Raw genomic sequence first — 21,466 nt, 5'->3', positions numbered from 1 at the left:
TGAATTTTGGAAATAGGGTTTAAGGACAAGAAATCTGAAGAACTCACGCGAGAGGCGATTTCATTGTCTGAAATTTTGATTGACGTTAAACCGTTGTAATATATTGTATCGATGCACTTCCCGCGAATGTTCTCCAGCGTTTAGCATCTGGTGTAGTATGCAGGGCCAAGCAACACTTAGCATAACCAAATTATCATTCATCTGTATCCTATTACCAGATTATTATTATCACTTAATTTATTCTCTGCTTGCAACCGCTTGCTTTGTACACCTTTTCCCACATTTGACCATGTCTGGTGCATACTTTTAGGCGTTATGTTTCATTGCCATATTTATAATCGCATAGTTCTCTTCTATGGGAGCTAATAATTAAGTTGGAAATTTATTACTGCGGTAGATAAAATGGAATAAATGTTAGGTTGGTTATTGCATTTAAATGTTAATAGCAGATATTCAACATAACCTCAACGAATAAAACAAAAAAACACAAAAATTTACAAGAATTGCCACACTATGAAACAAATTTCTATACATATATTTTCACAAAAGAAAATAAAGTTATTTTTTTTTTAAATTACAATTCATTTTTTGAAATGGTGGGTTACAATGGGAAGACCAGACTTTTAACCAGATGCAGAGCTAGTAGCTGCCGTGGTAGAAGGTGGTGGTGAGCCGTTTGGTGGTGGCATACAGGGACCTATAAAAAACGAAGGGAATAAATAAATTAAATAAAGCATTGAATAAAGAAATAAAATAAAAAGAAATTAATAAAAATAAAATAGCTCAATAAAATACACATGCAAATAAATAAATAAAGATATAAAATAGTAAGAAATACTGATATAAGTATATGCTTCACATGGGTCATAAATAAATGCAAACTAAACTTACCTCCTCTAGGTGGCATTCCGCTTGGTGGTGGTCCACTAGGTGGGGGTCCACTGGGTCTGGGTCCATTAGGAGGTGGAGGACAATTGGTACCGCCTTGTTGTTGAGGATACGGATAGCCCTAAAATAAAAAAAAAAAAAAACAAAAATAATTTAGCTACTATCGCTTAACTGCTGCGAAAATGTTTACCATTACTGTGCCCAATAGCACAGCAAATAATGCCACAAAAACAATAATTTTCGAATACATTTTTGTTAACAAACTGTGATGCCAATGAATAGTTGCACTTGATATTTATACTCCAAAAAACAAAGCACTAATTTTCGCCCATAACAATTTTCACCCATTGACAATTATTTCTAGTAAACGAAGCGTAACACATGAATGGCATAAAATAAAATATAAATTATTTTTATTTATTTTTAGAAATTTAGAGATAGTTCTCGGCGGTTGTAAATGTTGTAATTATTTTGTTTTTAAATTGTAACAATAATAATTATTGGATTTCGAGAACATGGTGGGGGGAATTTAGAAATTATAACACGCATTAATAGGGGCGTTTGGTGTGAAATTATTGAAATGAGAAAATTGAATTCCTTTGCAAAATAAAAATGCGAAACATTGTAGTAATGCATGAGTTTGTAGTTTGAAACGAGTTCGAACTTTTTTAAGAAAAATCATTTAAAATTATAAAGAAGATTTCAAACTCAAGAGCCTGTGTTCATTGGATATTAAAATAAAACCCTGGTTTTAGAATATATTTTCCTCAGGGGCGATAAGCGTTCAATTTTATGCAACAATTTTTGAAGGGTGATACACGAAGATTTCCAAAAAATTCACTAGGGTGATATGCGTGAAAATTTTTCTGAAGCAACAACAGGCCCATAAGGTGCGATTTTTTATACAATTTCTTTAGCAAACCCAGAGCTACAAGCGTCAGTATAGGAAATTTTGTCTGGAAAAAACAGCCTTAAAACGTCGATTTTTAAAGAAAAACAGGTCAGTCTAAAAAATTATTATCTAGCAATACTAAGGTTATAAGTTATTAGGTTTTAAGGGTGGCCCAACTTGCATCAACGTAGCCGGTTTTTGGTAAATCATTTTTGCAATAAGTAAGTTTAAAATTTGGAGTAGACTTTAGATATTTTAAAACGTATAGCGCGGCCGTCCAATGCTGCTTTCGGGGATCGTTATTGAACTGAGACAACATATTAACACTGCAAGCTATGTCTGGTCGGCTAAACACTGATAGATGTAGTAATGATCCAATAAGTTTCTGTTTGTAGAATCAATTTTTTCGGATTCTCCTTTAATTTTTGGTTCTTTCTCCAAGCACAGTTTAGGTTGCATTGGTACTTGTGATAACTTCGAATTTTCTTGACCATACTTCTTAATAAATTTCTTGGTATAACCTGGTTGCGAAATAAGAATATCATCAACATATAGAGTTACTATCATTGTGCATCCGTAGACCCGCTTGTAATAAACGCATTGATCGTATTTCGATTGAATTAAGCCAAATAATTTGAAAACAGAATCTATTTTTTGAACCACTGTCGTGCTGCCTGTTTGAGGCCGTATAGAGCCTTTTTCAGTTTGCTAACTTTGTTTTTATCTTCCACAAAACCTTCTGGCTGGAGCATGTAAATTTCTTCTTCAAGGTTTCCATTGAGAAAAGCTGAAGAAACATCCAGCTGTCTTAACTTCAATTTGTGTTTAACGGATAGTGCATATATAAGTCGAATAGTACTTTGACGAACTACTGGTGCAAAAGTATCCATATAATGGACTCCGTATTCTTGAGCATATCCTTTTGCGACCAATCTTGCTTTTCGCTTTTCAACACTGCCATCCGCTCTACATTTAGTTTTGTACACCCATTTGCAGTCTATTGGTATTTTACCATCAGGCAAGTCGACAAGCTCCCAAACATCATTTTCAAGAAGAGGTTCTATTTCTTTCGCCATTGCTTCTTTCCATTCCTCAGAATTTGATGAATTTATTGCTTGCTTAAATGTCTTTGGGTCTTGAAAATCATTATTCACAGCTGCACTTGCTACATTCTTTCCTTTCGTCCAAGATCTAAGACTTTGCCTTATTGAGCTTAGCAATGGAATGTTTGTTTCCTTCTCTTCAGGTTCATTATCTATTTCTTCAGTACTTTCTTTGTCTTCATGTTCAGTACTTTCTTCGTCTTCGCTCATATTGGCATTATTTATACTATTATCAACAACCGGATTTTCTTCTTCTATTAAAGGTTCTTCGATTTCTTCATATGATTTTGAACCGCTAATATTCTTAAATTCATACATATTCATAAAACCGTATTTTCTTCTCAAATTTTTCGTTGTCAAACTTATTTTCCAAAAATTTCACGTTTCTATTCTTGTAAATGTTGCTAGTTCCTATCTTCCATAAACGATAACCTTTCGTATTTTCGTCATATCCTACCATGATCTATGGTTCACTTCTGGCTTCAAATTTCGACTTTGTAGGTTTTTACTTCAGCCCATACGCAATACAGCCAATTCGACGAAAATGAGTCACTGTTGGAGTTTTTCCTGTCCAAAGTTCTTCTGGAGTTTTATTCATATTTAATTTTGTTGGACAACGATTCCGAATATATGCTGCAGTAAGAACTAGTTCACCCCACAATTTTTCCGGTAAATTTGCATCCGTCATAAAACATCTTATCATTTCCACAAGTGTTCTATTCATTCTCTCTGCAACTCCGTTTTGTTGAGGAGTGTATTCCACGGTCAGTTGGCGTTTTATCCCACATTTTTTAAGAAAAATTTGAAATTCACTACTCACCAATTCTGGAGCATTATCACTCCGTAAACATTTGATCTTTTTCCCAGTTTCCAATTCCACTCTCGCCTTAAATTCCTTGAACACCTGCAAATAGTCGCTTTTGTTGCGCAAGCAGTAAACAAAAACTTTTCGGGAAAAGTCATCAATAAAGGTAGCAAAATACAAATTTCCTCCTAGTGATGGAACGCGCATTGGTCCAACCAATTTCAAAATTTCATTTTCCGATTTACTATTTTTATTAGGAAAAGGGGATCGTGTTTGTTTTGCCGTAATACACGCATCGCAAATTGAATCTGAAGAATTAATTTTAGGCAATCCACGAACCATTTTCTCCTTGTGTAGTTTCACCAAATCATTGTTATTCAAGTGACCAACGCGTTTATGCCAAATTTCGGATTTGGCGTCAGATTCAGAAGACTTTTTACATTTGAAATCATTAGTGTTTGACCTTACCATATACAATCCATTCTCCTTGATTGCTTCCAAATATATTTGCTGTTCTTTTCGTACATACGCTTTATTACCTTTCATTAACACCTCAAAGCCTAAATCGGTAATCTTCGACATTGAAATTAAATTTCCCTCCATTCTTACTATATTTGAATACAGCGAAATAATTATTTCTGAACGAGCATCGAGTGCCAATTCATCGTGGGCTATTTGTTCATATAATTTCTTTTTATATTCAGCTCGTTTGAGTTTTCCATGTGGCGTAATTTGACCCATTAAACAATGGAATTCGTCCATTAAAAATGGTCATTACTATTCCTTGATTCTTCGTTATAATATTTCCAACACTATTTCTTCGCAATGGTTACGGATTAAGGCCCATAACCTGTTAAAAATTAAAAGTACTCCGAGGATTCTTTTCTATAAAAATATAACAACGCATATTATAAAGGGTTAAAAACAGACTGTGAAATTTTTTCAATACAATATTATGAATACACATTTTCAATGACAATAAACATTTACAGATAAATAAATAAATTTGAACAAGTAGAAAATACATAAAAGTCAACACTGTAGGTCCCATATCATTGAGCTATCATGCATTCGTTGTTGTTTGAAAGGCTTGATGATCTACGGGTTCTCTGTTGTAACGTCGGACCTCCCTTTCTAGATCATGAAGATCCTTCCTATCCACCAAAAGGTGATTAGGATGGCTCTCACGGTAAAACCCGCGAATGTACTGCAAGCCAAGCCATTGTGTTTCATTACTGGAAGCATTCTTGTCTTCTCATGTAGATGGTCCACTAAACACATGAGGAGACACTCTGTTGCACTTCTTAAGGCGGGATCCTGACAGGTTTGAATATTTTTCCATCTCGTTGCACTTATATTCAAGAACACACTGGCGCCGCATTGCTTACCACAGACCGACCTAGGTTTCCTTGTCTGCACCCAAGTGTTTGATTACCTTGTTCCTACATGTCACCTTGCCACAAATACTTGTGGCATGCGCAGACGACGTGAAGATGCTGTCGATTGTGACCTATAGAATCTTGGAGCAGCTGGCTGTCGGAATTCTGCTCAACTCTGCAGTCCATGTGCTGACCGTATATTAATGGCGGATATTTGCATATTCCTTGTGTGGAAAAGGTGGTAAAATTATTCAAATAGGAGTTCAGCCTTTCACAAATGACATCAGGGAAGGTACTTTACCCCAATATTGTTATACGTAACGATCTCAATGGCATATTTCACCACCAATACAGGGGAGTTAGAGGTAAAACAGTTCACGAGATATCACCCCAATTTGAGGTGATTAAATATTTATCTAAAGTTTCAAATTTGGTCTGATGGTAGTCTGATCCATGCGCCCAAAAAACATGTAGAGGCTTTTGAGAAGTCGACACTGTCCTATCGCACGGCTTGCTCTGGTTGTGTCCTCGAATAATACTCGTATGTATGGAGATGGAGAGCAGCGCTGTTGTCGTGTTGTCGCCCATGCTGATGATCGGCAACTGGATAGCTATTGCTGACACTGGGGAGACGTTAAGCCTCAATAGTCTTTCCTATAGGCGACAAAGCGAAATAGGTCTGTACGATTCACCTTTGCTGGTATCATTGCCAGACTTCAGTAGCGAGACCCCTCCGTCCATTTTCCAGACTTCGGGAACGTTGGCGTCGGTGCTTTGTTGATGTCGCAGGAGTTTAATACACCTTTTGGGTCAATGTCTTTGTAGGCAGGTCATTGAAACCAGGACTTAAAGGATAATCTACGGTAAAAAAATCAAAACTATTCTTGAGCCAGAGATGATCCGTATGTTGATTTTCCATATACATATCGCTCAATTACTCAAAGATTGACATAACTCTAAAACTGCGTTTTCTGAGTTAGCAATTTCTATTTTCCACGACTTCTACTTTATCAAATGCGCAAATTTTTATGTCGATATCTCTAAAACTCAGCGAGCTACAACTTATTTACTAGGAGTTTGGCATACATCAACAAAAAAGTTTTCGGAGTTTATGAAGCACTAAACCACTTCAAATCATGCTGCCTCTTCACCAAAGATGGTCCGAGTAGCTATTTTATTTTTTGTGTAGTAGTCTTTTTAGGTTGGGAAGTCAAATTTCAATAGGCAACTTAAAACACGTTTTTCTCGAAACTTGATTTTTTGAAATGTGTCACTCTTTGAGTAAATGAGCGATATATTCCTAAAGCCTACAAAAGAAGTGTAGCCTCATGTCCCTTTAGGTTGCAAACGCAAGTGTAAAAACAAAAGGCAATGTTATTATTATCAGTTTTTCCTTGCAATTAACTGTCTTTGGTATGGAATGACCCACATAATCATGTCGATTAAGCAAAAAACAAAAAATTTTTGCATTTCATTAAATTTTCTAATTAAAAACGTCAATTTTACAATGTTTGGTAAATATTTGTGTTACTCACCCACTTTCGATCTGATTCGAGTGTGGTGTAACATCAATTGAAATTATTTAATTACAATTATCCGCTCTGAGAACAACAGACAAACTAATTGAACAATTATAGGTGATAAAATGTAATTATTTTTAGGGTGTCACAAACATGTCACAAAAACGTGGAACATGCGGAGAATTTACACAAAAAGTTAACCGAAAACAATTATCAACTTAAACTTCATAACAGCGGGACTGCAACTATACCATAACAAAGCAATATTCGAGTGAATATAGGGGCTTCTTCATTGAGTTGATATATGTTTATAACTCTGAAAAGATTAATCCTTTTTAGAAATATGTTTCTAAATATTCGAAAGTTTAGCCACATTGAAGGTTCTATTTCCAAATTATGTGCAATTGATTGTATAATTATTTATTTTTATTGTTTAACTAGCAGACCCCTGTCAGCGTTGCTGGCCCGTGGTAATGGGTTTTAATGACAACATTTTTTATGGATTTTATGACTTTGACAAATCAAAAATAGGTATTTTCTACTTCACTTGTACGGTCCATTGTCAACCGAGGAGAATTTTAAATTTATGAAGAGATTTTGTCTCTAGCCTTTCTTTTCTCTTACGGACTTTGCCGGATTTTGCCGCCCATTGATGCTGTTTACGATTTATTATCGTCCATGTCCGCTGTTTTTATTCTAAAGCGATCTAATTATAAAAGTTAAAAAAATAGTTAAGTCCAATTCTGCCGCTTATTGAGACTAATATGTATTAGTTTTTGATGGCTGGTGGACTGTTGAACCTCACAATTTAAGGAAATTTGTAAATTTCTTGATCGGGGGCGCAACCACCGTTGTCTCGAAAATTAATTTGCAAGCCGATGCACTTATAAGCTTAGCAAATATAGCGATTATACAACAATAGGCCCCCGAAATTCGTCTACAAATATATAGCATTTTGGACCACGGGACATTCCTGAACATTTTCTGAAATTTGCATAAAAATAGGTTCAGTAGTTTTCGAAAAATACTGTAATGAAAACAGTGGGCGTAGTTATTAGTTTTTAATATATAACATATTAAAAAAGTGGGCGTGGTCCGGTATTTTGGTTCCAAATATGTACTTAGGGTACACACAACCCCATTGCCTTCCAAAATTTATGCTGAAACCGATATAATCATATGGTTGGCTTAGACACATTACTTACTTAGCTGGCCCATTACAGAACATTTGTTCCATAGGCCGAACTAAGAAAAGATCTCCATTTCTCTCTATTTGTTGCTTCGCACTCTGGAATACCGCGCCTTTTCATCTCATCATCCACTTGTTTGCCCCATCTATTCCTTGGCCTGCCAATTCTGCGTGCACCGCCAAGCGTTCCGTATTTATACGCCTTTTTAGCGGGTTCATCATCGCTCATTCTTATGATATGGCCTAGCCAACGCAATCGCTGCATCTCGATACGTTTAACAATATTGATGTCGTTGTATAGCAGATACAGCTCGTGGTTCATGCGACGTCGATATTCACCGTCAACACAGATTGGTCCGTAGATCTTTCGAAGAATTTTTCTCTCAAACACACCAAGCACTGCCATGTCGGCTTGCGCAATTACCCAGGTTTCGGAGCCATACATCAGCACGGGTAGTATCAGTGTTTTGTAGAGCGTTATTTTTGTTTGACCAGATGTGGCTTTGTTTTTAAACTGCTTACTTAAACCAAAGTAGCATCTGTTGGCCAATACAATTCTTCTTTTTATTTCACAACTGATGTCGTTTGTTGTGTTTACGGAGGTGCCGAGGTAGACGAAGTCTTTTACTACCTCAATATTATGGAACCAACTTCCACAGTCGGTCCGAGCTCTATGGACGCATTGCGCGTCGACACCATCAACTTGTTCTTCTCACCGTTTACCGCCAGACCCACTTTAGCAGATTCTCCTTCGACCTTCATAAAGGTATCAGTTACTTCTTTTACTGATCGGCCCATGATATCTTTATCATCAGCATAAGCAAGTAACATGTGGCTATTGGTGTAAATTGTGCAATTTTTTTGACATTTGCATCTCGTATTACCTATTCCAGCAAAATGTTGAATAGGTCACACGAAAGGCTGTCTCCTAGTCTGAAACCTCTTTTGGTACCAAACTCTTCGGAGAGGTTCTTTCCAATTTTAACTGAGGACCTAGTATCAGTTAAAGTCATCTTACAAAGCCAGATAAGCTTTGTGGGGATACCAAATTCTGACATTGCATGGAATACATTTGATCGGAGGGGACTGTCGAATGCTGCTTTACAATCGACAAAAATGTGATATGTGTCGATCTGCATCTCTTGGGTCTTCTCTAGGATTTGCAGCAGGGTAAATATCTGGTCAATGGTGGACTTGCCAGGTCTAAAGCCACATTGGTATGGTCCAATTATTTCGTTGACCATTGGTCGTTCGCACAATATCCCTGACACGATCTTGTAGGCAATAGGGAGTAGACTTATGCCCCTACAGTTGGAGCATACAGACTTATCTCCCTTCTTGTGCACTGCGCACAGGATACTCAGGTTCCAATCGTCGGGTACTCGTTCTTCCTGCCAGATGGTGGTAACTAGCTGATGAATACACCTTATCAGCGTGTCGCATCCGGTTTTGAACAGCTCGGCTGGTAAGCCATCGGCTCCTGCTGCCTTATTATTCTTCAGCCGATTTATTGCTGTCTTTACCTCATCTTGGCTGGGCGGTATACATTCAATACCATCTTCTGGAATCGGGTCTGTGGTATCTTCGTCGTCTTCGCAGCTATTGGATACCGACAGTTTTGAAAAATGTTCTTCCCATACCTTGAGCACACTATCTGTATCAGTTACCAAATTACCTTGCTGGTCTCTACAGGAGGATGTGCCTGTACCAAAACGATCAGTTTGATGCTTGATTCTTTGGTAGAATTTTCGGACTTCATTCTGGTTCCTGTACATCTCAATTTCACACTCCCGCTTTTCCATCTCTTTCTTTTTCCTGCGGAAAAGACGTTTCTCCTCTCTCCTTTTCTCTCTGTATCTCTCTCGTGCGCTACGCGTTGCTACGGATTGCAAAGTAGCCCTATATGCCGCATTTTTCTCTTCGGTAGCAGCACGACACTCCTGGTAATACCATGAATTCCTTTGTGGAGGTCTCTGGTATCCAAGTATGGATTTTGCAGCTGTTTGCATGGAGTGGGCAATATTTTGCCATTGTGTTGTTATGTTATCGGGACAAGGAGTGCTCTCATTAAGCAATTGGTCAAGTTGAGTGGAATATGCTGTGGCTATCTGTTGTGATTGCAGCTTACCTATGTCTAACTTTCGTGTTGTGTCAGTTCGTACTTTGTTTGCTACGTTTAACCGGGTGCGTACCTTATGGGTGAACGTGCGGCACATGTTAGCTCACTTCCTTTAACGGGTGTTAAAGGCAGCTACCCCAAGTGACACCACGGGGAGGTCAGTGTCCACTTGATATAAATAAGGGACCAAGGTAAATCCTGGACTTTGCCATGTTAAAGCCGGTCAGGACCGTTCCTTGGTATCTTTCATCGCCTACGTCACCCAATTATTGTAAATATAGCATTTTTAAAAAATAGGATGTAGGGGAAGTACTCCGGCCCATCCGAAAATAAATTTGTGGCCTATTCTCACCGGGGGCCATCCCTGTACATTCACTGATAATTTCAGGAAAAGGACTTCAGTACTTTTTGTATAAAAGATTAAAGTTGAAAGAAATGGTGGTAAAAGTGGGAGTGGTCGAATTATCTTTGCATAAAAATATGTTGGGTTTTGTCGATGATTTAAGGCAGTACACGTCTTAGTAGACCTGTACATCCCAATTTCCGGTATTTCGAAGGTTGTGGCCTCATAAATTTGGTGTATCGGTACAGGCCTACCTACGCCTTAGTATAGCCCCTATTTTCGGTATTTTCAAGGTTGTGGCCTCAATATTCCATCGAAATGGGTTAAATTTGGTAGTTGGTCTTTATCTGGGGTATTAAACGTTCCATATGAAATTTGTGGGTATATGTCCAGGCCTTAGTATAGATCCCATAGAACGGTACCTCCCAATTTGCGGCATTTTGAAGGTTGTTGCCTCAACTTTCCACTGAAATGGCTAAAATTTGGAATTTGGTGTTCATTTGGTGTATTAAACCTTCCATAATAAATTTGTCAGTACTCGTCCACGCCTTCATATAGCCCCCATAGGACGGTACCACCCGATTTTCGGTCTGTTGAAGGCTTTAGCCTAGTTATCACACCGAAATGACTGAAATTTGGTAGTTAGTCATCATTGGGGGTATAAAACTCCCTCGTTTGTCGGTATAGGTCCACGCCTTCATATAGCCCCCAAAGAATGGTACCACCCGATTTCAAGTATTTTGTAGGTCGTGGCCACAGCAACCCACCGAAATGGCTGAAATTTGGTAGTTAGTCTTTGTTGGAAGTAAAATCTTTTCTGACTGAAATTCGTCGGTATAGGTCCACGGTTCGATATAGCCCCCATAGAACGGTACTTCTTGCTTTCTATAATTCTGAAGGTTGCGACGTCAAAAACACCCCGAAAGACAGAAATGCCCAGAACATAATGTCGTTCTTACTTGTTATTTATATAGTGTCACGGTTTTGCTGATTCAGTACCTGGCGTCGCTGAAGAGCCTGATCCATACATATTCAACCCTTTACTACATATACCTTTTAAATATTAATACTTCAGAATCCCTTTCAATATTTATGAATAGCATCTCCCCAGCTTCTGTTGGGTTACTTGCACATTTGTCTGGTTATCTATAAATTTTAATATGCAAATCAAGTGGCGTCTATAACAAATACCTATGGCATTGAAGTTCTGAAAATAATATCTATACCTTGGTATTTTGTGTGTGTGTACGTAGATCCTTTCCAGCTATATTTTCTTTTTATATACTTTGAAAATACTACACCATCATCAACCGAGCACCCTAAAAAAGATGCAAAGTTTTATTAGTTTTATGAGACTACCTCATGCTCTTCTGCTCTCCAGCTGCTGGCCTTAGAAAGTATTTTATTTGCCACCATTTTGTTGCAATGGCGGAAATAACGCCATGGTAAAGATGAAATAAAATGAAACTCATAAAAAACACAAAACGAAGCCAAAGAAATGCAATGATTACAAATGAGTTCATAAAAAGCGAAAAAGAAAATATGAAATAAACCTAGACATCTATAGCTTAGGGAAAGATGTAATAGCCAAGGACTTCGATGGAACAACTTCGATGGCAACAAAGACAAATGGAACAAACTACAACCCACTGGCTGGACTGCTACTTTCAATGAAGACCATTAAGCATTACCTACAAAATATTCAAGCCTTACACCCAACACCCAAAGAAATTCGATGACACTGGGTGTAGAGAAAAATTCTCCTCAATCACTCTAAAACCTATTGCCTTGCTAGTTGGCGGCGGCAACACAATAAAGTAACAAAACTGAATTTCAAAAGTTTTGCCTCGAAACCTAGGAAAAATTTATAGATACCAATGATGAAATTTATGATAGCCACCAAATTCATATTGAGTCTCAATGATGATGTCTCTCCATGGTCGAATATTAAAAGTGAAATAGATTTTTATTAAGCAAAAGCCCTACCGCCCGGGCATAGTACGCTTAGCTATTAGGTTTATCCTTGCCTTATGCATCCATCAACCACTAACATAGATCGTAACTATGGGAAACTTTTGAGTTTTTAATTTAAAATATTTCAATGTTGTTGTTGTCGTTTTATTTTTATTGCCGTAAATAAATAGCTTTTTTTGTCTTTTGAATGATGGCATATTTAGTTATATTTGCTTGTTAAGGTCTTGGGCAGTGATTCCAAAACAAAGAGGTTAAAAAATAAATTCTATCAGACTAGAATTTACACACATTTAAAGCTATAGAAGCAGTTCTGTGTCAGTCTTCTTGAGGTAACCTATAAGATAACAGACAACAGATGACCTTTTGAAGTCTTCTATAGACAGAAGAGGGCCAGCAAAATAACTCTTTACGTATTCTATATACCACAGAATCCAAGTCTGGGTGTTCTGTACACCCAGAAAAATATATGTTAGAAATATGTTTGGTTCCAAACCAAAAATATGTTTGGGACTGGTTGCAAACAAATATATGTTTGCAACATTTTGTACAATATCTCAATTTTATTTGTTTCTGTACCAACATATTTTTATGTTAGAACAAATTTTTTATGGGTGGAGAAAGGATTTTTGTCAAAGAGCTTAACAACAGGACACTGGTTCAGAATCGTTTTTTCCTGGTCAAAATTCCGTAACTTTTGAATGGATATAGATATTTTCATAATTCTTTTTTTGTTAGACAGATAACACAATCAGCTTTCCGTTGAATTATTAGCGGTCAGATTCGGTCGGGTAGTTGCAGAGGAATTCAAGGTCAAAGTTAAACTTTTTAATTTTTTTTTTACTATTTTTCATGAAAATATCCGTGTTTTTGTGTTTTTTATATCTTCTTATATATTAAAGATGGTCAAACGCCAATAAACACACTATAAAAATACCAAAAAAAAAAAATAAAAAAAAATTTTGAAAAAAAATTTAAATTTTTTTTTACAAATTTTTCAACAAAAAATTTAAAACAAAATTAAATTTTTTCAAAAATTAAAAAAAAACACTCCTTGGGTTTCCATAAAACTTATATAATTCATATAAAAACTCATGTACTCCAAAAAATGTTAATTTGTGTAAAAAAGCTGTAATTCATATGGTAAATGGTATGAAAACACACACATTTTTACCCCTGTAATTTTAATAAATTTAAAAAAGTGTTTAACGGACGGAACGGGACGGGAACAAAAGTAAATATGGACTGAAAGAGGAGACCTTTGGGCATCTTTCTGTGAAAACAGAACATTGTTCCATGTTGTTCCACAAAAGTTCTAGTCCACTAAATTTGGAATTTCATAAAATTTAGTACCAGAGGAAAAATAAAATAGCTCATGTTATGTAAATGCTACCGTACAATGGACGCAATATCTGTTATAGTTTCCGAGAAATAGCTATTACGTATTTCTCAAACATGGGGAAAATGTTCGTCTTTAGGGGCACCCCACGCCCGCACCTGACCTAATTTTTTGGTTTCCTTAGATTCAAATAGATTACTATCGAATCCCATATAGAAATTAAATATCTGTGACAAAATAAAATTTTGTCCGTTTCTAGTTTTTTTCGAAATATTCGAGATAAGATATCTTGGAATCCTTGCATTTTAGGTATATAGTGTCTTTGGCAACATTACAGAGATGGATATGGGGAATATTTTCGCTAATTTAACCTTCATGCGGTTCCCCAAGGGGGTCTTTTTGGTCCTTTTTATACCCTCAGCATTTATGCTAACATTCATACGGACAAAATGTGCCTCATCGAAATAATGGTTTTTGACCTCAAGTATGTTTAGGCAAAATGTGTTTCAGACAATTTGGAGTCGATTTAGCAATGTCCGTCCGGCTGTCTGGTTGACTGGTGCGCACGATAACTCCCGAAAGAATCAACCGATTCGGTCCACTCCTTTCGGTACCTCCCCCACAAAAGTTAAAAAATGTTCCGAAAATTTGTGCCCACAACAACTCTTGAAGGGAGTAACCGATTTGGTCCATACTTAGCACATCGTTAAATTTCTACCAAACTTAGATGAAGTTCCAATATGGACTCAATCGGTCCACTCCTTTAGGACCTGCTCTCGAATCGTTTTGATTTTTGTTGTAACAACTTGTAATCGCCGCCCCCATACGACGGTACAAGTTTCATCTGGGCAAGTCGATACTTCCTGAGCAAATAGCCTGAAAGTTGCAAAAAAAAACTCCTATGACACCATGTGTAGTGGTTGGAGCGCAAGATAACTCTTAAACGGATCTGCCGAATCGGTCCAAAATTTGGCCTTCGTTCGAAGATAAGTCTTATCGGCCAGGTACCTCCCCCACAAAAGTTCAAAAATGTTCGGAATAATTGTGCGCACGATAACTCTTGAAGGGATTGACCGATTTGGTCCATATGTTACACATCCTAATATTTGAATACGGACTTTATTTGTCCACTCCTTCGGGTACCTCCCACACAAAATTTCGGATAAGTTCACTGTAAGATCTGCTCTCGAATCACTTTGATTTCTGTTGATGCAACTTGCATTCGCTGCCTCAATTACGACGGTACACGTTTCATTAGCGGTCTTTTATCCATTAAAATACTTGCTATCTTTAGAATATCTAAATAAGGTCGTCGTTCCATAGAAGGCTTATACAAGGTGTTCTATCCAAAAAAGGCCGATAGCATGTTTTCTATCCATAGAATACCTCTAGACCTTCTATAGGGAAAGTCCTATGGTCTGAGATCAATAGAGGACTTTTAGACCTATAGAAAAAATATTTCCGGGTCTTTTAACTCCTCGCATAAAGGTCAGTTGTGGATTCGACAAGTCTTATTCCGAAGCCCAAGCTTAATAGTCAGAGGCGGAGGCCGAAACCTACGCTTAATGGTGAGCAGGCAGAAGGCTTTGACAAATTCTATAAATTGGGTCTGAAACAAATGCTTAGTTCATTTAGATGTTTTGGAGATAATGGCAAGACTTCAATGTTGCGATGGGAAACGACAACTGTTATTTTGCACGTTGCTCTTGAACCAACTTTAAATGGAAGGTGCTTACACCTGAGAAGTTTTTGCGGATTTTAAAACTACAATGTTTATAGATGAGAAAAATAAAAAAGCACCGGAGCGCTTCTTAAATAAATCGCGGTCGAAGTTCTCATTTTTAGGTTTTTTTAGGTTTTCACGATTTTGCTGGGAAACCGCAAGCCCTATCAAAATGGAGCTAAAGAAAATATTATAGCAGTGAAAATTGTCAACAAGACCTTTATGATATTTTCGCAGGTTTTACCATTTTCGAGATATAGAAGTGCAAATTGGGGCAATTCAGTGACTATATATACAATGTCCTGACTGCAATTTCCCAACTTAAACTTACATATATCAAAAATGGTACAGCCTAGAAACAAATTAAGAAAGCCAAACTTGTTGAGAATTTTCGCAGCTAAAAAATTTTCTCTAGTCCCATTTCGATAGGACTTATCGTTTTCCAGCAAATCGTGAAAACCTAACAAAAAAACCTAAAAATGTGACCTGAACTTCTACCTTTCAAAATGGCAAAACCTAGGAACAAATTATAATAATCAATCCTCTAAAGAATTTTCACAGCTAAAACATTTTCTTTAGCCCTATTTCAATTGGAAAGGAAATCGTGAAAACCTAAAAATTCCTAAAAATGTGAACTTTGGCCGAGATTTATTTAAAAATCCTTCCAGCGATTTTTTCTTGTTTTCGTTTTTCTCATCTATAAAAATTGCTGTTCCAGAATCCGCAAAAACTTCACAGGTGTAAGCGGTTTTTATTTAAAGTTAGTTAAGGCGCACCGTACATGACATTGTTTTATAAGGTGTCAATATTTCAAAAATAGTAAAACCTAGGAACAAATCACAAAGGCCAATTTTCTAGAGCATTTTCAAAGCTACAATATTTTATCTAATCCCATTTCGATAGGACTTGCGGTTTCCAAACAAAATCGTGAAAACCTGAAAAATGTGAAGCAATTTTTTCATGTTCTTTGATTTTTCTCATCTGTGAACATTGTTGTTTCGGAATCCGCAAAAACTTTCCAGGTGCAAGTTCCTTTTACTTAAAGTTGGTTTAAGAGCACCATGTTTAAAATCCATGCCTAAACGCCTATTGGGGCCTGCAAAATGTTATTGCGAAATCGAAAGTAAAAAATTCAGTGAGCGTTTCCAAATATTATTTAGAATTCTACTCTTAAAAGACATTAGGGGCTTGCCCAAATGTTTCTCAATTTCAGGCTTTGTCAAATATATTCCTTTGAAATCTAGGCTTATAGGTCGGCTGGGGCTTTGTCAAATATATTCCACGCTTAAAGGGCTTTGAAAGGTTGCAGGAATATTATTTAGAAATTTACGCCTAAAGGTCTTTGGAAGGTTGCCAGAATATTATTTAGAAATCCACGCCTAAAGGGCTTCGGAAGGTTGTAAGATTATTATTTTGTAATCCACGCCTAAGGTCTTCGGAAGGTTGCAAGAATATTATATACAAATCCACGCCTAAAGGTCTTCGGAAAGTTGTAAAAATATTCTTTATAAATCACGCAAAAAAGTCTTTTTAAGGCCCGAAAAATATTCTTTATAAATCCACGCCTTAAGATCTTTTGAAAACCCAAAAAAAATATTCTTTAAAAATCTACGCCCCAAGGTCCTTTAAAGGCCAGAAATATATTGGCTGTAAATCCACGCCCAAAGGTCTTTTGAAGGCCCGAAAAATATTCTTTATAAATCCAAGCCCAAAGGTCTTTTGAAGGACCGAAAAATATTCTTTGTAAATTCACGCCCAAAGGCCTTTTGAACGCTCGAAAAATATTCTTTATGAATCCACACCCAAAGGTATTTGAAAGGTTGAAAAAATATTATTTAGAAACACTGTGCAACACGATATTTATTAACCATATTCTGACACCGCAGTGTGATAGAACACCAAAAATGAGAAGACACGTGTCTCGCCGTTTTTCCCTATCTCATCAACTTTCACGGTTATAGGCCTCCAAAGGTTTGAGGCTTTGATGTAAAAAGGGTCATTTAGTCAGGACTATATCTTCCAAACCGTTAGGAAATTTGAATTTATCTCAGAGGCAAAGTTGTAGCTCTTGTCTTAAAGAACAAAAATTGTGAACACATATAACCCATCAAACTTCATCTGCTAGGTCAAAATCGCCATTGTCAAATTTCTTTTAAAATTTTTCTCTAGTTTTGTTATACAGCTATCAAACCGATCAAATTTGAAGCAAACAACCAACTACAAAAATGTACCTCAGATCTCAATAAACATCTTCCTAGAATATACGAACCCTGAAGGAATAGGTCTTAATGGTGAAAATAGCAAAACAATTGCGATTTTTATCCTCTTTTCTTGGCTTCCGCTCCATAGATATTAAACCGTTCAAAATTCAAGAAAACAATCAACAACAATAGTGTATCAAAGGCTTCAATAAACAACTTTCTGGAATATGCGAAATGTCTATGAACGGTTCTTAATGGTAAAAATAGCAAAAAACTTTTGAAAATATCCAATTTTTATACTTTTTTCTCCGACTCTGGTACAAAGATACACAACCGCCCAAAAATTAAGGATACAGTCAACTACAAAAATGTACCTTAGATTTTAACAAACAAGTTTCTAGACCAAATTAAGTTTCTAGGAACGATTCTTCAAGCTCAAAATTCGATTATTTTAGATCATTCTTTCCTGTTCAGGTCCGTAAATAACAACCCTTTCAAATTTCTTTGAGTTTTTAACAGTCTGTTAGTTTCAAACCTGAGCAGAGGGAATGTTAAAAATAATTTAATTCTTTGTGAATTTCAGCCCTAAGAATCATTCCTAGAATCTTTATATGTTCTAAAAAGTTGTTTGTTGAAATCTTAGGTACAATTTTGCGGTTGATGATATCCTTAATTTTTGGGCGATTCGGTATCTGTGGACCTGAATCGGAGAAAAAAGTGTAAAAATTGAATATTTTCAAAAGTGTTTTGCTAATTTTACCATTAAGAACCGTTCATAGACATTTCGCATATTCCAGAAAGTTGTTTATTGAAGCCTTTGCGACACTATTGTGGTATATTGTTTTCTTGAATTTTGAACGGTTTAATATCTATGGAGCAGAATCCAAAAAAAGAGGATGAAAATCGCAATTGTTTTGCTATTTTGACCATTAAGACCTGTTCCTTCAGGGTTCGTATATTCTAGAAACATGTCTATTGAGATCTGAGGTACATTTCTGTAATTGGTTGTTTGCTTCAAATTTGATCTGTTTGTTAGCTGTATAACAAAACTTGAGAAAATTTTTAAAAGACATTTGACAATGGCGATTTTGACCTTGCAGATGAAGTTTGATGGGTTATATGTGTTCACAATTTTTGTTCTTTAAGACAAGAGCTACAACTTTGCCTCTGAGATAAATTCAAATTTCTTAACGGTTTGGAAGATATAGTTCTTACTAAATGACCCTTTTTACATCAAAGCCTCAAACCTTTGGAGGCCTATAACCGCGAAAGTTGATGAGATAGGGAAAAACGGCGAGACACGTGTCTTCTCATTTTTGGTGTTCTATCCCACGGTGGAGTCAGAATATGGTTAATAAAACATGACTCAAAAAATTACACACAGTGAAATCCACACCTAAAAGTCTTCGGAAGGTTGCAAGAAATCCACGCCTAAAAGTCTTCGGAAGGTTGCAGGAATATTATTTAGAAATCCTCGCCTAAAGGTCTTTGAAATGTTGAAAAAATATTCTTTGGAAATATAGTCTACTGAAAGCTTGAAAATAATCTATAAAATCCACGCTTAAAAGCCTTTAAAAATTTTTCACAATTCCACAATTCGAGGCCAGTTGGTGCCACAAATATTAACATTACTAAACATGTTTCCATCCTGACATCTTAAATCGAAGTTTTATTGTAACGATTTCTTGTAATGCCACACCATAGTACCTCCCTCCACTTCCCACTACAGCAATCGGATAACTTTCAAGTTATTATTATGTTGTTGTTATTGCTATGGATAACAGTGTTCGATACTTAAGAAATCCTTTGTAATAACAACTCAACTGCTGCTTAATACAACGTTTTAAATACCACCACATTCTAGCCCAGTCGATTCAAATAACTCGGGACATTATCAAACCAAAAAAAAAACGAAATTCTTTGTTTTAAAACAAAACAATGTTTTATAAAAAGTTTTTCAAGTGAATGGTGGCGAAACAAAAAAAGTATGTGAACAATGAATTTTCAGGCCTTACTACCAACCTACTACATCAACATGTAGGCGGAAGGGGGTTGAATAAAGTTTGCCAAACTCCGTTACAACAATGTCCTAAAGTATTTTATGCCTTAATTTCTTTTCGTTACTTTTCGAAGACATCAGACTGGGGTGTTGTTGCTGTCGTTCAAACGATTTAGACGCTTTTAGAAAAAAAATTCCTCAGTTGTTATTGTTGTTGTTGTTGTTGCTATTGCTATTGTTGCTACTTACTCAAGGATTTCGTTGTGTGTTTGCTGGTGTTGTTGGCCATTTTTGGTAAATTGACACCACAAAAATCAGTTAATAAGGCGATAAAAAACTTTAACAAGTGTCGAAATATTGTCAACACAAAAACACAATATTGCCAATAAAGTTTAAAAGTACAAATAATGGCTTATTATGGCAGTGGCAACAATTACAACAACAATGTCGATATCGCCATTGTTACTATTGTTGCCTTTGAATTGTGTTAGCTGGGGGAAAGGGCTTGATGGTATAAATTGGCTATGGCAACATTGATGTTGCGCCATAATCTTCAAAACATCTAAGTGGATTTCTTAATTACAACTAAGCAAGAAAACTTTCAATAATTAAGAAATTGAAAGGATTCGAATTTTTAGGTACTCTTTGTGAAAGTAAAAATTTTAATAACTTTAAGAAAAATGTTGAAGGCAAACTTTTTACATAGAGAGGATCGCGAGATTAAATACTACACCTAAAGTTCAGTAGACGATTTGGCCAATGATCCCCACTTTGAGGACAGTTGGCACTTAAAGGGCAGCTGGGGATTTAACAAATGTTGTTCAGAAGTCTACGCTTAAAGGTTAATTTGGAATTTGACAAATATTGTTGAGAAATCCGAAAGACGACATCAAAATTTGGCGACAAATGAAGAATATTTTTGGAGGACAGTTGGCGCTTAGAGGGCAGTTGGCGATTTAACAAATGTTGTTCAGAAGTCTACGCTTAAAGGTTAATTTGGAATTTGACAAATATTGTTGAGAAATCCGAAAGACGACATCAAAATTTGGCGACAAATGAAGAATATTTTTCACCTTTGGGCGTGGATTTATAAAGAATATTTTTGGAGCCTTCAAAACACCTTTGGGCGTGGATTTATAAAGAATATTTTTGGAGCCTTCAAAACACCTTTGGGCGTGGATTTATAAAGAATATTTTTGGAGCCTTCAAAACACCTTTGGGCGTGGATTTATAAAGAATATTTTTGGAGCCTTCAAAACACCTTTGGGCGTGGATTTATAAAGAATATTTTTGGAGCCTTCAAAACACCTTTGGGCGTGGATTTATAAAGAATATTTTTGGAGCCTTCAAAACACCTTTGGGCGTGGATTTATAAAGAATATTTTTGGAGCCTTCAAAACACCTTTGGGCGTGGATTTATAAAGAATATTTTTGGAGCCTTCAAAACACCTTTGGGCGTGGATTTATAAAGAATATTTTTGGAGCCTTCAAAACACCTTTGGGCGTGGATTTATAAAGAATATTTTTGGAGCCTTCAAAACACCTTTGGGCGTGGATTTATAAAGAATATTTTTGGAGCCTTCAAAACACCTTTGGGCGTGGATTTATAAAGAATATTTTTGGAGCCTTCAAAACACCTTTGGGCGTGGATTTATAAAGAATATTTTTGGAGCCTTCAAAACACCTTTGGGCGTGGATTTATAAAGAATATTTTTGGAGCCTTCAAAACACCTTTGGGCGTGGATTTATAAAGAATATTTTTGGAGCCTTCAAAACACCTTTGGGCGTGGATTTATAAAGAATATTTTTGGAGCCTTCAAAACACCTTTGGGCGTGGATTTATAAAGAATATTTTTGGAGCCTTCAAAACACCTTTGGGCGTGGATTTATAAAGAATATTTTTGGAGCCTTCAAAACACCTTTGGGCGTGGATTTATAAAGAATATTTTTGGAGCCTTCAAAACACCTTTGGGCGTGGATTTATAAAGAATATTT

At 36.3% G+C, this 21,466-nt stretch overlaps 1 protein-coding gene across 1 annotated transcript; it reads right to left on the bottom strand.

Moving 5' to 3' along the window:
- Positions 1–493: 493 nt before the first annotated feature.
- LOC141396972 (uncharacterized) lies at positions 494–1,282 on the bottom strand. The gene is made up of 3 exons (XM_073972720.1): positions 1,079–1,282; positions 892–1,009; positions 494–697 (listed from the first exon to the last, which is right to left on the bottom strand). The coding sequence occupies exons 1-3, from the start codon at positions 1,136–1,138 to the stop codon at positions 624–626; spliced, it is 252 nt and encodes an 83-aa protein (XP_073828821.1). The 5' UTR covers positions 1,139–1,282; the 3' UTR covers positions 494–623.
- Positions 1,283–21,466: the final 20,184 nt, after the last annotated feature.

The sequence above is a fragment of the Musca autumnalis genome, unplaced genomic scaffold (genome assembly GCF_047663935.1).
Source record: "Musca autumnalis isolate F117 unplaced genomic scaffold, ASM4766393v1 scaffold_3, whole genome shotgun sequence".
NCBI lineage: Eukaryota > Metazoa > Arthropoda > Insecta > Diptera > Muscidae > Musca > Musca autumnalis.
The sequence above is the reverse complement of the archived record's forward strand: the minus strand, read 5'-3'. Positions and strand labels throughout refer to the sequence as shown.

What these genes read in the sequence shown, in the direction of transcription:
- LOC141396972 (XM_073972720.1), bottom strand. Translation starts at nt 1,138, where the DNA reads ATGTATTCGAAAATTATTGTTTTTGTGGCATTATTTGCTGTGCTATTG. An exon ending in TGCTATTGGGCACAGTAATG is followed by an intron (nt 1,010 to 1,078) that starts GTAAACATTTTC and finishes TTTTTATTTTAG; the next exon opens with GGCTATCCGTATCCTCAACA. An exon ending in CGGAATGCCACCTAGAGGAG is followed by an intron (nt 698 to 891) that starts GTAAGTTTAGTT and finishes CGTTTTTTATAG; the next exon opens with GTCCCTGTATGCCACCACCA.